Here is a 17,288-nt window from a genome sequence, read left to right as displayed (position 1 = left end):
TCTTTGGAACTGGGTTGAACATGTAATCAACATCCTCGTATATGGCATGTCAGAACAAACATAAAAAGGATGTCAGTTGTTGCTTTCCAGGAAACATTGCCAATAATTTAGGAGTCTCAAGACTCTATATTATCTTTGCATTTTTCAGAATAGGAAGACATGCATGTAAGTAGATTTTCCTATTTTTTCAGTGTACAAGTCTTTCACCTCCTTGGTTAAGTTTATTCCTAAGTATTTTATTCTTTTTGATACTTTTGTAGATGGAAGTGTTTTCTTAATTTCTTTTTCAGATTGTTCATTGTTGGTGTATAGAAACGCAGCAGATTTTTGTATGTTGATTTTTTTTTTTTATATAATTCATTTTGTTTATTTTCAGTTTAAGAAGTTATTTTCCTTTTTTTTTTATTAGCACCTTTTAATTATTATTTATTTATTTATTTATTTGGCTGTGTTGGGTCTTCATTTCTGTGCGAGGGCTTCCTATAGTTGCGGCAAGCGGGGGCCACTCTTCATCGCGGTGCACGGGCCTCTCACCATTGTGGCCTCTCTTGTTGCGGAGCACAGGCTCCAGACGTGCAGGCTCAGCAATTGTGGCTCACGGGCCCAGTTGCTCTGCGGCATGTGGGATCCTCCCAGACCAGGGCCTGAACCCGTGTCCCCCGCATTAGCAGGCAGACTCTCAACCACTGCGCCACCAGGGAAGCCCTGTATGTTGATTTTGTATCCTGAAATTTTTTTATATCCTGCGATTTATTAGTTCTAACAGTTCGTGTGTGTGTGTGTGTGTGTGTGTGTGTGTGTGTGAGTGTGTGAAATCCTTAGGGTTTTCTACATATAAGAATATAAAATCATATAATCTGCAAATAGAAATAATTCACTTCTTTCTTCCCAATCTGGATGACTTTTCTTTCTTTTGCTGACCTAATTGCTCTGGCTAGTACTTCCAGGACTATATTGAATAGAAGTGGGCAAGAGTAGGCATCCTTGTCCTGTTATTGACCTTAGAAAAAAATGCTTTCAATTTTTCATCACTGAGTATGATGTTACCTGTGAGCTTTTCATATATGACCTTTGTTATTCCTAGTTTGTTGAATGTTTTTATCATAAAAAGATGCTGAATTTTGTCAAACATTTTTTCTGTATTCTTGCAATGATCATGTGATTTTTATCCTTCATTCTGATAATGTAGTGTATCACATTGATTGTATTTCATGTGTTGAACCATTCTTGCATCCTAGGGATAAATTCCACTTGGTCATGGTGTGTGGTCATTATAATATGCTGGTGAATTCAGTTTGCTAGTATTTTGTTGAAATTTTTGCATCTATATTCATCAAGGATTTTTTTTGTAGTTTTCTTGTCTTGTAGTCTTTTCCTAGCTTTGGTATCGAGGTAATGCTGGCCTCATGAAATGAGTTTGGAAGCATTCCTTCCCCTTCAATTTCTTGGGAAGAGTTTGAGGAGGACTGGAGTTAATTTTTCTTTAAATGTTTCATAGAATTCACCAGTGAAGCCATTTGATCTTGGGCTTTTCTTGTTGGCACATTTGAACTCCTTACTAGTTAAAGTTCTATTCAGATTTTCTATTTCTTCATGGTTCAGTCTTAGCAGGTTGTATGTTTCTAGGAATTTACCCATTTCTTCTAGGTTATCCAAGTTGTTGGAATGTAATTGTTCACAGTAGTCTCTTATAATCCTTTTAATTTCTGTGGCATCAGTTGTAATGTTTCTTCTTTCATTTCTGATTTTATTTATTTGAGTCTTCTCTCTGTTGTTCTTATTTAGTCTAGCTATTCATTGGGATTGATTCCAGTAGCTCAGGCTCCTGGTTCTCACAAAGTGTGCTTCTCTGGGTAGAGTAGGCTGGCTCTTCAGTTGAACCCATGTAACTTTCTCTTTGGCTTCCTTCTTTTTCTGATCTTTCATGCATTTCAGGAATTTATCCTGGCCCTTAGAGTGCTTAATATGCTCAATATGTACATTAATCCTCTTGGCAAGAGGATTACCCTTAACTTGTTTGTTTATAACAATGCCAACAGCAAGCTGGGTAACACTGTAGACTCTTCCAATTTTGCCAAGGTAACATTTCTGGGCATTCCTTTTTGAACAATGCCCATTCCCTTACTGTATACAAGATTACCTTTCCTGTAGATCCCCAAGGATGTGGCCAAAGAAATAACTCCATGTTTTCTAAAAGGCCTAGAGAACATATAATGGATGCCTCTCCTCTTTCCCTTTGTGTTCATCGTTTTAAGGAATTACTGGAAGATGGCAGTTCTGGCCAATGGATCCTGTTTATTTTTTATCAGTGGCAGATTAAACCCCTGTTTGAAAAAAAATGTTATATTTCATGGGAACACAATTCCCAAATCATCTGAGTTTCTGTTATGGTCCTCTAGAACAGGCTGAGAGTCTCATCTCAGGCTTGAGGTTGGGAGAAAAAGCTCCTTTTTTTTTTTTATTTTTTTATTTATTTATTTTTTTTAATTTTTTTTTTTATTTTTTATTTTTTATTTTTTTAATGCTATTCTTGTCTGCTTACATTCTTTTTATTTATGTATGTATGTATGTATGTATGGCTGTGTTGGGTCTTCGCCTCTGCGCGAGGGCCCTCTCTAGTTGTGGCAAGCGGGGGCCACTCCTCATCGCGGTGCGCGGGCCTCTCACGATCGTGGCCTCTCGTTGCCAAGCACAGGCTCCAGACATGCAGGCCCAGCAATCGTGGCTCACAGGCCGAGCTGCTCCGCGGCATGCGGGATCTTCCCAGACCAGGGCTCAAACCCGCGTCCCCTGCATTGGCAGGCAGACTCTCAACCACCGCACCACCAGGGAAGCCCGAAAAAGCTCCTTTTAAAATGGAATTATCCCACAGGAAATGTGTTATAAAATTCAGCAAAGTAACTCAATAGTTATTGAGCACCTACTATGTGCCAGTTACTGTTTCAGGCACTAGGGACACTGCAGTGAACAAAACAGACAAAACCCTTGTCCTCATGGAGCTTGTTTCCTAGTAGTAAAGGTGACCTGTCCACAGCCCTGCTTGTGGTTTAGATTCAGAGCCACCTGGCACTCAAGACACTTTTGCATCTCTGTCTAGGAGCTTGGTACACTTGGTTAGAAGCAGACAGCTGTCAGGCATTGGTACTGGTGCCTTATCACAAAGTCAAGATGTTCACTGTATCAGAACATAACAAGGATAAGCTATGAGATTCTGGCCAAGTACTTTCTTGGAAACTAAATTAAAATATTAGGTCAATCTGTGGCTTTACATTAATCTTTGGAACCAACAAAAAATATTGCAGCCACTGTAAAAAAAAAAAAAAAAAGTCACAAACCACCACAAGGTTTTTTGCCTCTACAAGTGGCAATTAAAATAGAACTAAAGAAAATGTCATCATTTATAAAAATGTTCAAATGTGGAATAAAAAAAGCTTTTTCTTCATTCCTTGAAAAAAAATTCATACTTATTAAGTGCCTAGAAACTTACTCTTAAACTGGTTGTCACATGGCCAACAAGACCATGTCAGATCCACACCTGTTTCTCACATGCCTGAGGAAGAATAAAGTTGGCTTGGTCAGGTCAAAGTCACATGGGATCTCATGACGAATAAAGGTCTTCACTGCTTTCATGCTGAACTCAGTACATAAAGTTTTTGAGTTTTTGAGTAACAGTTTAGACTCATGGGACTTCTAAGTAAAAGGTCAGCAATCAAAAGCATTTTCTATAACTGTTTTTTTAATGTGAAAACAAAAGTTTGATTAATAAAGAATTGAAGACCGGAAACTGAGAAGGAAATAATATATCAAGAGAAAAAGAAACTATCAGCTATATCCAAAGATAAAAGCCAATTTTGACTTAAAATATTAAATTTACAGGACCAGAGATTATATGTGTCCAGGATTTGAAGGATCTCATGTTTCAAGATACAAGAAAAATACTTTTTTTTCTTTACTAATAGTGCAAGCTGCACCAGCCCTATTTTTACTGCTGGCTTTACCTGAGCCTTCTCTGAGCTCCAGTTTCTGAATTATGAGATGAAAAGGGCTGTCCCAATCTAATAAACAATCTAGCAATTACATTTATGAGTTGATAACATTTACCTGTTTTTCCCCATTTTGCACAAGCCATTTGCAAAATTCTTCAATGGTTGTCAGTGTTTCATAATCTTCTGGGCCCAATGTTGTTTGATATGCAGTGATGCTTTTTATAAAATATATCTCAACAGCATCTGCAAAAAAGGGAAACAATTATTTAAGGCAATATGCTATCCTTTACAAGTGTCTAATTTCAGCTTTAGCTAAATTAATTAGACAATTGCATGCTTAAAGCCCATGCCTGTCCTCTTTCCAGCACTCATAAAAGCCTCAAAAAGTCTGAGATATAATTTGATGGCATATCAGATGATGTTCTGATTTTATTCTCTTGATGAAATGCATGGACTTTCTGTAGGAAAAGAAAGCTTATGTCTGAACAGTCTTATCCTGAGACCTAAAATAACCATCATATTAAACTCCCAAGTGCAACGCAAGACTATGTTTTTAGCTAAATTAAAATCTGATGGAGATTACTGCTTACTGGGGTTTCTGTTCAGTGTATGTGTGTGTGGAGAGAGAGGGTGAGTTTTGATTTTCAAAGAACTTTAAATATACAGTTGTTATTGTTTAAAAATTTACTTCTAATGTTGTCTTTTTTTCCAAACATAATAGATGTTTATGTAATCAATCTAGAAAATGCAGAGAAGCAAAAAGAAAATGAACATTATCTCCATACACATCACTCAGGAACAGACACTAACATTTTTTTAACCACTGTATTAAGGTATAATTTGTATACCACACATTCACCCATTGTAATTATACAGTCTGATAAGGTTTTAGTAAATTTATATAGTTATATAATCATGATACATGATGTGATCACACAATATATAGTCTTTTCAGGCTGGATTCTTTCATGTAGCATACTGTTTTTGAGGTTCATCCATGTTGTTGCATGAATTAGTACTTTACTCCTTTTTATTGATGAGTAGTTTTCTATCATATGGATATATCACATTTTGTTTACACATTCACAAGTTGGTGAATATTTGTGTATGTGTATACAGTCTACTATGTTTATCCACATACTTATCAGTTCCAATTCCATTCCTTTCTGTGGATTTGAGTTACCATCTGCTGTCATTTTCTTTCAGCCTAATGGCTTCCTTTAGTATTTCTTTTAGGGCAAGACTGCTACCAACAAACCCTGTTTTTGTTAATCAGGAAATATCTTTATCTCACCTTCATTTTTGAAGGATAGTTCTGCTGGATGTACAATTCTTGGTTGAATTTTATTGCAGTATTTTGAACATATTATTCCACTGCCTTCTAGCCTTCATTTATCTGATGAAAAATAAACCATTAATCCTATTGTTGTTCCCCTGTACAGAGTTGTTTTTCCACTGCTGCTTTTAAGATTTTCTCTTTGTCATTCAGCAATTTGACTTTGTGTCTAATTATGGTTTTCTTTGTGCTTACCTTACTTGGCACTGAGACTTTTGAATCTGTGGATAACATTTTTATCAAATTTGGGAACTCTGGGGCTTCCCTGGTGGCGCAGTGGTTGAGAATCTGCCTGCTAATGCAGGGGACACGGGTTCGAGCCCTGGTCTGGGAAGATCCCACATGCCACGGAGCAGCTGGCCCCGTGAGCCACAACTACTGAGCCTGCGCGTCTGGAGCCTGTGCCCCGCAACGGGAGGGGCCGCGATAGTGAAAGGCCCGCGCACCGCGATGAAGAGTGGCCCCCGCTTGCCGCAACTAGAGAAAGCCCTCGCATGAACCGAAGACCCAACACAGCCAAAAATAAATAAATAAATAAATAAAGTAGCTATAAAAAAAAAATTAAAAAAAAAATTTGGGAACTCTGGGGCCATTATTTCTTTAGATGCTTTTCTGCCTCATTCTTTCTCCTCTCCTTATGCAGCTCTCATTACGTGAGTGTTGGTACATCTGCTATTGTCCCACAGATCTCTTATGCTCTGTTCATTTCTCTTCAGTATCTCCTATCTCTGTTCTTTGGATTGGATCATCTCTAGTGACCTACTTTTGAGCTATCTCTATCTTTTCTGCCATCTCAAATCTGATGTGATCATTAACACATTTTTCATTCAGTTACTATATTTTAAAACTCTAGAATTTCCATTTTAGCTGGTTTTTAAAAGTAGTTTATATTCTCTATTGAGATTTCCTATTTACTAAGTAATTTTCATAATATTTTCTTTTAATTCTTTGAACAGTTTCCTTTAATTCTTTGAACATACTTATGATAGCTACTTTGAAGCCTTTGCTAAATCCAACATCCAGCCCACTTACAGTCAAGTTCTTTTCCTTTTTCTTTTCTTTTCTTTATTTTTATTTCTTTATTTTTCTTTGGCTGTGCTGCTCAGCTTGTGGGATCTTAGTTCCCTGACCAGGAATTGAACCCAGGCCCTCAGCAGTGAAAGCACAGGGTCCTAACCACTGGACCGCCAGGGAATTCCCTAGAGTCAATTTTTCTGAGTCACAGGTTCCTGCCTCCTTGTATTCTTGTCTCTTTTTTGCTGACAACTGTACATTTTAGATAATACATAGGAGCAATCACAGATTCTGATACATCTTTGTGGGATTTTGTTTTGTTTTGTTTTTAAACTACAGAATCTGTCTCCCCCATGGAGCTTGGAGGCTAATGTCTTTGCTATGGTGTTATTTTTGTGTGCGTTTGTTTTTTGTTTTCGTTTTTGATTAACAGACTTTTTAGAGCAGTTTTACATTAACAGCAAAATTGAGTGGAAAATACAGAGATTTCCAATATAACCCTGCCCCCAAATATGTACTTACAATGGTTAATTTTGTGTGTCAACTTGACTGTGCTAAGGGATCCCAGATAGGCTGGTAAAGAATAATTTCTGCTGTGTCTGTGAAGATATTTCTGGAAGATATTAGCATTTAAATTAGTATACTGAGTAAAGAAGATCTACCCTTACTAACATAGGCAGGAATGATCCAATCCATTAAGGGTCTGAATAGAATCAAAAAAGGGGAAAGGAAGAGCGATTTGTCTCTTTCTTTTCTTGAGTTGAGAAATCCATCTACTCCTGCCCTTTGGGCCTTTGGGCGCCAAGACTTCCGTCAGTGGCCCCCACGTCCCCCAGTTCTCAGGCCTTTGGCCTCAGACTGGGATTTACACCATCAGCTCCCCTGGTTCTCAGGCCTTCAGACTCAGACTAAATTATACCACCAGCATTCCTGGTTCTTCAGCTTGCAGATGGCACATTGTGGTACTTCTCATTCTCCATAACCACGTATGAGCCAATTTCTATAATAAAGCTCCTCTTTTATATCTCTATCTATATATACTGTTGGTTATGTTTCTCTGGAGAACTCTAACACAGATTTTGGTACCAGGAGTGGGCTCAACAACTTGGACTCCCACTCACCAAGGCCAGCCTGGTTATGGCCACTGTGGTCTATGTCTTTCATCCTCTGTTGAGTGATCTGTATGTAGACTGGGGGGTACATTTAAAGCTCTGCCACATTTCAAGTCTCCTTTGCTTGTTACTTTCTGCTGGACTCTCCAATGTCCCCTGCATGTGTATGTGGTTTCCCAGTTGGCCAGGGATGTTGGAAAGCTCATCTAGCCTTTCTATGGCTCTCTCATTTCAAGGTTCCTCCGGTTAAAATTTATGATTGGCCTGCGACTGACACCAACCAGTACAGCAAATTCAGGCTAACAAATATCAGGCGATCCCCAATTCATTTCCTACTAAGTCGGCCACTTTTATCTGATAAATCTGTAGGTTTTTGCCCCTTGCTCTAAACTGAGTCGGCAGTCTCCTCTGCCAGCAAAGCTGCTGGTTCTCTTGGCTAGCTCCATGCTGATAGAATTGCTATTCTCAAGGACTAAGCTGGGGCAGCGGATGGACAGGAGCAGCCCCACGCAAGATGCCAGAAAGACTCTCTCTTTATCTAAAGCTCTAACAGTTTTTTGAGAATGATTTGCAATCTGTTTGCTGCTTATCTATTTCCAGTGCCCTGAAATGGGTGTTTTTGATCATTTTATTTAGTTTGTGTGTGTGTGTGTGCATTTGCTGTGTATGTTGAGAGTGTATACAGACCTCTTTACAAAGCCACAGCCAGAAGTCTCTGCCTCTGTTTACATTTTGATGTACATTTTGATGCAGTTCTACTTACTTTGCAGTTCATTTTTCATGTTTACATATATGTAACTATAAACAGTAGTATTTTCTGTGTCCTAAAAATGCAAGTTATTTTTTCCTTAATGCTGTTTTTTAAAATTAACCTTCTCTTTATTTATAAAATCTGGTCCTTTTATTTATTTTATTTTATTTTAGCCACACTGCACGGCTTGTGAGATCTCAGTTCCCCGACCAGGGACTGAACCCGGGCCGTGGCAGTAAAGCCCGGAATCCTAACCACTAGGCCACCAGGGAACTCCCAAAATCTAGCCCTTTTAAACACTACAAAATTCTATCTAGTTAATATACCAAATTTTCCTTTCATTTATTGATAAGGTTGTTTCTAATTTTTCACAATTACAAATACTGCCACAGTGAACATCCTTATACATGTTTCCTTTTCAATTATACTAGATATATCAAATTGGTCCCCCAATTTCATATCAATTTACACGATCACTCCCAACAGCTATGAATGAGCAGACCTGTTTACCCACTGTCTGGCAAAAGCTAGATATTTTCAAATTTTTAAAATTTTCACATAGGATGGGTGAAAGCTTGATCTCATTACAGTTTTAAAATATATATAGTTGTAAGATGTGTGACATCCTGCCAAATTGCTCTTCAGGGAGTTTGTAATCAAATTGTTCTCATCAATCACAAATGTTACCCTTTTTAAAATGTTGACAATTTGATAGAAGAAAATTGGCGTCTTTGCTGTTTTATATTATTTCTTGATTATTGTAAAGTAAATGTAAACTTTAGCTCTTACATTTAGGACAATGATTCATTCTGAGTTAATGTTTATGTACAATATGAGAGTGTTTTGGGGGTTTTTTTGGCGTGTGGATACCAATTGTTCCAATACTATCTGCTGAAAAGACTATCATTTACACATTGAATTGCTTTTGCACCTTTGTCAAAAATTAATTGGCCATTAATTAATTAAGTCTATTTCTAGACTCTCCTTGTGTTCCAATGATTCTGATTTCTGTCTATCTCTTCACCAATACCACTCTCGCTAACTGTTGCTTTAGAGGAAGTCTTAAAATCAAGTGGTGTGATTCTCTCCAACTGTACTATTTTTAAAAATTGCTTTAGCTTCTTGGTTTCTTTGCTTTTCCCTATAAATTCTAGAGTCGGCTTGTCTATATTTACAAAAATTGCTACTGGGATTTTGATCATAATTGCATTAAATCCATAGACCGATTTGGGAAGAACTAACCTCTTTACTATATTGAGTCTTCCAATCCAAGAACACAGTGTGTCTCCATTTATTTAGGTCATCTCTGACCTCTTTGATCAGGATTTTGTAGTTTTCAGGACATAGATCCTGTATATATTTTGTTAGATTTATACCTAAGTGTTTCACTTGGGAGGAGGGGACCATTGTAAACGATATCTTTAAAAATTTTGGTTTCCAGTTGTACCTTGCTAATATAGAAATATGACTGGTTTTTGTGTGTTGATCTTGTACCCTATGACCTTGTGAAGCTTAAACTCACTTACTAGATCTAGGAGATTTGTAGATTCCTTGGAATTCTAGATTCCTTGGCCAGTCATGTTATCTAAAGATAGAGACCATTTTATTTCTTCTAAGCTGTATGTCTTTTTCTCGCCTATTACACTGGCTAAGACTTCCAGTACTATGTTGAGTAAGAGTAACGAGTGAACATCTTCCCTTTGTTCTTAATCTTAAGAGGAAAGCATTCAGTCTTACTGTTAAACATGATGTTAGCTGTAGGTTTTTTGTACAGGCCTTTTATCAGATTGAGGAAGTTCCCCTTCCATCATGAAAGGATGTTAAATTTTGTCACATGCTTTTTCTGCATCAACTGACAAGATTCAGGTTTGAATACTGAACCAGCCTGACATTCTCAAGGAAAAAACCTCACTTGATCATGGTGTATTATTCTTTCTTTATATATTGCTATATATTTTGTTGAGGATTTTTTACATCTATGTGCATGAAAGGTATTGGTCTATAGTTGGTTTTTTGGTTTTGGTTTTGTTTTTTCTTCCAATGTCTTTGCCTGATTTTGTTATCAGGGTGATGCTGGCCTCATAAGATGAGTTGGGAAGTAATCCCTCTTCCTCAATTTTATGAAAAGATTATGTAGGATGGGTGTTATTTCTTCTTTAAATGTTAAGTAGAATTACCCAGTGAAATCACCTGGGCTTGGAGATTTCCTTCTCAGAAAGTTAACTACAAATCCTTTTTTTTTTTTTTTTTTTAATAATTAGGGTCTATTTGGGTTATCTGTTCATCTTGGTTGAGTTTGTTTTTTATTTTATTTATGGTATTTCATGACAGGCACAAGTCTTAGGTCTTTTTATAATTAAACCTATCAATCTCTTCTTTTCTGGTATATCTTTGTGTGCTCAGAGAGTTCTTTCCTCCAATTTTTAACTTCAGTACATTTTATTCCAGTACTGTACTTTCTTCTGGCTAATTTATATTTTTTAGTTTTGATGTAAAAAATATTAATCCATCTGGAATTTAGTGAATGCTAGGAGGTGACGATCCAGATTTCCCTTAAAGTTAAAAATTAGTATCCAAGAAAAGAATAAGGTGGCCTTGGAATCTCCTAACTCCATAATCATAAACTTTTTCTCATAAAAAACAAATTTTACATATTCACAAATAGATTAAATTTCTTAATAACCATAACTAATTTTTTTTTGTATTTTTTGTAATAGATTGGAGTGTAACTGCTTCACAATACTGTGTTAGTCTCTGTCATACAACAAAGTGAATCAGCCACATGCACACACACATCCCCACATCCCCTCCCCCATGAGCCTCCCTCCCACTCTCCCCATCCCACCTCTCTAGGTATAGCAAAGCACCGAGCTGATCTCCCTGTGCTATGCTGCTGCTTCCCACTAGCTAACTATTTTACATTTGGTAGTGTATATGTGTCGATGCTATTCTCACTTCGCTCCAGCTTCCCCCTCCCTGCCATGTCCTTAAGTCCACTCTCTATGTCTACGTCTTTATTCCTGCCCTGCCACTAGGTTCATCAGAATGAATCCAAAAATTCATTGATGGAATTTTTTTAGATTCCATATATATGTGTTAGCATATGGTATTTGTTTTTCTCTTTGACTTACTTCACTCTGTATGACAGATTCTAGGTCCATCCACCTCACTACAAATAACTCAATTTCATTTCTTTTTATGGCTAATACTCCACTGCATATATGTGCCACATCTTCTTTATCCATTCATCTGTTGATGGACATTTAGGTTGGTTCCATGTCCTGGCTATTGTAAATAGTGCTGCAGTGAACACTGTGGTACATGACTCTTTTTGAATTATGGTTTTCTCAGGGTATATGCCCAGTAGTGGGATTGCTGGGTCATACGGTAGTTCTATTTTTAGTTTTTTAAGGAACCTCCATACTGTTCTCCATAGTGGTTGTATCAATTTACATTCCCACCAATTTTTAAAAAATCAAATATATAGATGGAGCACAAATACTGTGAGTATTCACAAGGACATTCTTTAAATGAGCAAGAGGATTAGCTAGAAAACACAGAATACGAAGCTTCAATTAACATTCATGCTAAAAAAAACAATATTCAAAATATCCAAATAACTTCTGAAAACTAAAAAAAAAAAGTTTATTTAATAACATGGGGGAATACAAGAGTGGAAAAAAGTAGGACACAAAACTTTCCCTATAATATCCTCCCTCCCTCCCTCCCTCTCTCTCACACACACACACACACACACACACACACACACACACACACACACACTTTTCCTCTCTCTCTCTTTTTCTCATATATGACTGGAAAATAATGTCCACCAAAATGGATTACTTTTATAAGCAGAGAAAATCAACATTTAAAAAATATTTAAGTTACATTCTTTACAAATCCCCAACTCCTCCCGATAAACCACTGAATACATTCGTGTCCATTAATTGGATCAAACCGGGTGAGCATGGGACAGTGTCCTCCCTTACCAGTTCCTTTGTGTCTCTCCCAAAGCTGCCCACTTTGAAAAGGATGACTCTGCCTAAGGAAGGACTAATGTTGCATGAGTTCATGACTTGGCTTTCCTCTAGAACCCCCAGTACCTCACTTTTGAATATAAATCAAGAAAATTCTAGCTGCTACAAACATTCTCTCATATAAGCCAGAGGAAGAGTCAAGGAGGCTGAGAGTAGAGGAAGATGAGGGGAAGAGCCAACGTTTTTCTCTTTGATCACTGGACCTCCTCACTAACTGATACATCTCGGGTCACATTCATAGCGTGGAGGATTTCTGCTCTTTATGCAGGTGAGTTTTGCTGAGACTCTAAGGGAATAAAGGAAATGGAAATCAGTTGATCTTACTGGTTTTGATGTTCCAACTAATTTGGGGAGATAGGATTGTGCCTAAATTCATGCCTAAATGATTTCCTACAAAATGGTAGCCAGTCTTATCTTTCCATCACAGACATGAACAGCTACTTATAATCTGTCCATATTGATAGATAGACCATTCCATTTGCCAATGTGCTTCCCTCCTATGACCGGGAAGTGTTAATATCTGCAAAACTACCTCTTCTACCTACCCCTGTGTTGGGCCTCTCCAGACGTGGCATCAGCCTTGGCTAGTAACGCGCTCGCCTCTGCAGCTTGGGGGCTGACTTCAGTGAACAAAGAAACACAGATAGAATGGCCCTGGAATAGAGAAAATCATGACCAGCTAAGTACCCAAATGACAGTGTTTCACTGTGGATTTTATAGTAGCTCTCATAGAATTGTTAGTTGACTGAAAGCTGATATGTATATAATCATAGAGTTACGCGAGAGATGAGTTTGAGTCCCAGCTCTGCTACTTCCTAGCTGTGCGTCTTGAGCAAGGAATTTTACCTTCATATGTAGAAGGAATATTTAGTTTCCATTGATTAGGGTTTGGGAAAGATTAAATGAGATGGTGCACGCAAAGCACCGGGCACAGTACCCTTCACATGGTCAGTTCTCAATAAATGTCAGCTATGATTATTTTTATTACATTTCATAGCAGAAATAAAATCATAACTTTAGCTCAGCCTCTCAAAGGCTCAGTATCAAAAAAAAGTCTAGTGAAGCATGAATCCTAGAGCCATACTTCCTGGGTTCCCATCTTAGCTCAGCCATTTACTGTAACATAAGGCAAGTCACTAATTTCTCTGACTATAAAACAGGGGTGACAAAAATAGTATTTATCACAAACAGTTGTAAGGATTAAATGAATATATGTAAAGTGTTGGGAATATCACCTGGAATGTAGTAAGCACTAGAGAAGTACAGATTTTATTATTATTATTATCTGAACTGAAATGGAAGGAGTAACAATCTGGAAAGAGAAAGAAGACAGAAAACATCCAGTCCACACGCACCAGCAAGAGAAGAGCCACCTGTACTTCATTTGTCACAGGCCAAACACCATGAGGTGTTTCAAGGAACTCCAGAGATTATCAGACAATACTTTAGAGCTAAGACACTGTGCAGAGTTGTTATGAGTACAGGCTCTGGAGTCAAATTTTCTGAGTTCAAATCCCTACCCCCCCACTTGTTAGCTACACAGCTTCAACTGAATTAGCTATAGTTCTTTGGGCTTCAGTTTCCTCATCCTTAAGATAAAAAAAAAAAAAAAAATGGCGCTTACTTCATATGCTTATTTCATGGATTAAATGAATTAATATATCCTCAAGTGCACATGGTAAAAGTATTCCATAAATTTGAACTATTATTTTTGTTGTCATTAGGAAACACTGATTATTTATTGTTTTATCCATTCTGATCTGATCTGACCACTGCTTTAAGAGAGTCTTGGACACACCAGATTGGCTTTCTCTGTAAGCAGTGGACTCCCTGCTTTCAGGGCAGCATTCCCTAACATCTCTCCATGGTGTGACGTTAATAACCTTGGATTTTTGGATTGTCTGCAATGCCTTTTCTTCAGTAGCAGACTGTTTCCACATACACTGTTGGATGGCATTACACCTTTTCTGTGATACAGGAAATCCAGTACTGTGATCTGTTTTTGGTTATGAGAGATACCTGAGGCCATGAGCATGGTTCTCATTTGAGGAGAGAAAAGGTGAATTTAACTAGCAGTTTCAAGGGACGTTTCAAGTACATGATACATATAGTGCCCTACTCTGTTTCCATTATGACAAACTCATTCCTTTGTATGTTTAGTTTTGTTTTCCCCTCTGCATTTGTCAAATTACTTACCTACAAGCAAAGCACACTTATGGTGGCTTAACCATAAACTTTGAGATACAACCAGCTAGACTAGTTTAACAGACAAATGACGGTATTGCACCAAAATATCATAAATTTTCATTTAAAAAGTCCTTTGCATTTGCTAAAGACTTAAGTTCAGTTGCCCCTATGGCCTTTTTCCCTGGAGTAGACTTTCTCAGCTCCCTCTTCCCAGCACAGACAGAGGTGAGGGAAGCCTGGTAGGGGAAATGCTGTCTTAAATTAGGTCACACAGCAGATAGGCCCACTGTGAGTCGTTGTTCTCTGTCCAGGTCATTTAAAGTTGAGGAAGGTCTCTTGTGTGGATCTGGAGGAAAATCGATCCCATCCCCTGTTCTGAGAAGCCCAAGCGTCCCTGGCCCTGGGAACTGGGCCTGGGGCCAAACAAGCCCACCTGACCGGGGCTTCAGCCAACCCACCTACCTGCTGCAAGTACTGGACGGCCTGGTCATGGTTCCTCCTCAGCTGCTCGATCTGAGCAATTTCCTCGTAAAGACCAACCAGATCTGATGTCCTATCACCCTTAGCAGCAATAACATTGTCAATTGCCTTTTCAAAGTATGCCAGAGCTAGGTTTAACCTGCGGTTGGCCAAGGGGGCTCTATAAGAAAAGGGACAAGAATGGAAAGTCACAGAGAGGCCACTTGCTTTGTAGATGCAAAAGGAGCTGATTCTAAGAACTAAATGATTTGGCCTTCATAGGCCAATCATCTGAGTGGCTGGCTCAAAACCTAGCCTTGTTGTAAACAAACTCCTACTAACCTGCATTTTACCCACCAGATTCCACTGACTACCATTCATCAAACCCATTAGTATATCATGCAATAGTCTAATTTTATAAAAAAGCAAATGGAAAAAATGGCTTCCGGCAGTTCATAACATGGGATAATTTACCCATAAACAAAGACTTTTAAAATCAAAATAAAATTTTATTACCTCTGGCTCCCTCTCTTTTAGGCCAAAGCAGAGGTTTTTCTTTGTTTGATTTAGTTTAGTTTATTCCTCCTCAGTTAAAAACGAGAGAGGATAGAGAAAACAATGTAAATATTCCCCCACCAAAAGGGGACGGTTAAATAAATTATGGTACATCATACAATAAAATACTTCAGACATTAATCATGTTTTCTTTTTAGACTAATATGGAGAAAAATTTTAAATGTGTTAAGTTCAAAATACAGTTATAAAACTATACTTAAAATATAATCCTGATAAGACCTTCAATATGGCACAGGAGTAAGACGTGGAGATCACCTTCCTCCCCACAAATACATCAGAAATACATCTACATGTGGAACAACTTCTACAGAACACCTACTGAACGCTGGCAGAAGACCTCAGACCTCCCAAAAGGCAAGAAACTCCCCACGTACCTGGGCAGGGCAAAAGAAAAAAGGAAAAACAGACACAAAACAATAGGGATGGGACCTGCACCAGTGGGAGGGAGCTGTGAAGAAGGAAAGGTCTCCACACACTAGGAAGACCCTTCGCAGGCAGAGACTGCAGGTGGGGGAGGGGGGAGCTTCGGAGCCACGGAGGAGAGCACAGCCACAGGGGTGTGGAGGGCAAAGCGGAGAGATTCCCGCACAGAGGGTCAGTGCCGACCAGCACTCACCAGCCCGAGAGGCTTGTCTGCTCACCCGCCGGGGTGGGCGGGGGCTGGGAGCCAAGGCTCGGGCTTCGGTCGGATCGCAGGGAGAGGACTGGGGTTGGCTGCGTGAACACAGCCTGAAGGAGGCTAGTGCGCCACAGCTAGCCGGGAGGGAGTCCGGGAAAAGGTCTGGAGCTGCCAAAGAGGCAAGAGACCATTGTTTCAAGGTGCGCGAGGAGAGGGGATTCAGAGCACGGCCTAAACAAGCTCCAGAGACAGGTGCGAGCCACGGCTATCAGCGTGGACCCCAGAGACGGGCGTGAGAGGCTAAGGCTGCTACTGCAGCCACCAAGAATCCAGTGTGCAAGCACAGGTCGCTATCCACACCTCCCTTCCTGGGAGCCTGTGCAGCCCGCCACTGCCAGGGTCCCGTGATCCAGGGACAACTTCCCCAGGAGAACACACAGCACGCCTCAGGCTGGTGCAACGTCACGCTGGCCTCTGCCGCTGCAGGCTCACCCTGCATCCGTACCCCTCCCTCCCCCCGGCCTGAGTGAGCCAGAGTGCCCGAATCCTGTCTGGGTGGGTACAGACGCCCTCAGGTGACCTACACTCAGAGGCGGGTCCAAATCCAAAGCTGAACCCCAGGAGCTGTGCGAACAAAGAAGAGAAAGGGAAATCTCTCCCAGCAGCCTCAGGAGCAGCGGATTAAATCTCTACAGTCAACTTGATGTACCCTGCATCTGTGGAATACCTGAATAGACAACAAACCATCCCAAAATTGAGGCAGTAGCCTTTGGGAGCAACTGCAGACTTAGGATTTGCTGTATGCGACTGACTGGTTTCTGGTTTCATGTTTATCTTAGTTTAGTATTTAGAGTTTATTATCATTGGTAGATTTGTTTATTGATTTGGTTGCTCTGTTCCTTTTTTTGTATATAGATATATATATTTTTTCCTTTTTCTCTTTTTGTGAGTGTGTATAGGTATGCTTCTTTGTGTGATTTTGTCTGGATAGCTTTGCTTTTACCATTTGCCCTAGGGTTCTGTCTGTCAGTTTTTTTGTTTTTTTCTTTAGTATAGTTTTTAGTGCTTGTTATCATTGGTGGATTTGTTTCTTGGTTTGGCTGTTCTCTTTCTTTCTTTCTTCTTTTTTTTTTATTACTTTTTAATTCTTTTTATTTTTAATATTTTTTTATTTTTTATTTTAATAACTTTATTTCTTTTTATTCTAT

At 39.0% G+C, this 17,288-nt stretch overlaps 1 protein-coding gene and 1 pseudogene across 2 annotated transcripts in view; both read right to left on the bottom strand.

Annotated features, from left to right (window-relative positions):
• TTC23L (tetratricopeptide repeat domain 23 like) overlaps nucleotides 1–17,288 on the bottom strand; it is a 56,578-nt gene that overhangs the window by 11,931 nt on the left and 27,359 nt on the right. The window contains exons 9-11 of the mRNA XM_082379621.1: nucleotides 14,889–15,066; nucleotides 12,785–12,893; nucleotides 4,102–4,229 (exon numbers count right to left, since the gene is read on the bottom strand). Coding sequence (XP_082235747.1) covers nucleotides 4,102–4,229; nucleotides 12,785–12,893; nucleotides 14,889–15,066 — 415 coding nt within the window. The remainder of the gene's footprint in view (nucleotides 1–4,101; nucleotides 4,230–12,784; nucleotides 12,894–14,888; nucleotides 15,067–17,288) is intronic.
• LOC309624382 (large ribosomal subunit protein eL21 pseudogene) lies at nucleotides 386–4,188 on the bottom strand (annotated as a pseudogene). Its single transcript, XR_014249921.1, has 2 exons — nucleotides 4,102–4,188; nucleotides 386–2,324 (listed from the first exon to the last, which is right to left on the bottom strand). The product of XR_014249921.1 is annotated as a large ribosomal subunit protein eL21 pseudogene (transcript).

This window comes from Balaenoptera borealis, assembly GCF_965194805.1.
Source record: "Balaenoptera borealis genome assembly, chromosome: 2".
Taxonomy (NCBI): domain Eukaryota; kingdom Metazoa; phylum Chordata; class Mammalia; order Artiodactyla; family Balaenopteridae; genus Balaenoptera; species Balaenoptera borealis.
Note: the sequence above shows the minus strand (reverse complement) of the source record. Positions and strands in the feature narration are given on the sequence as shown.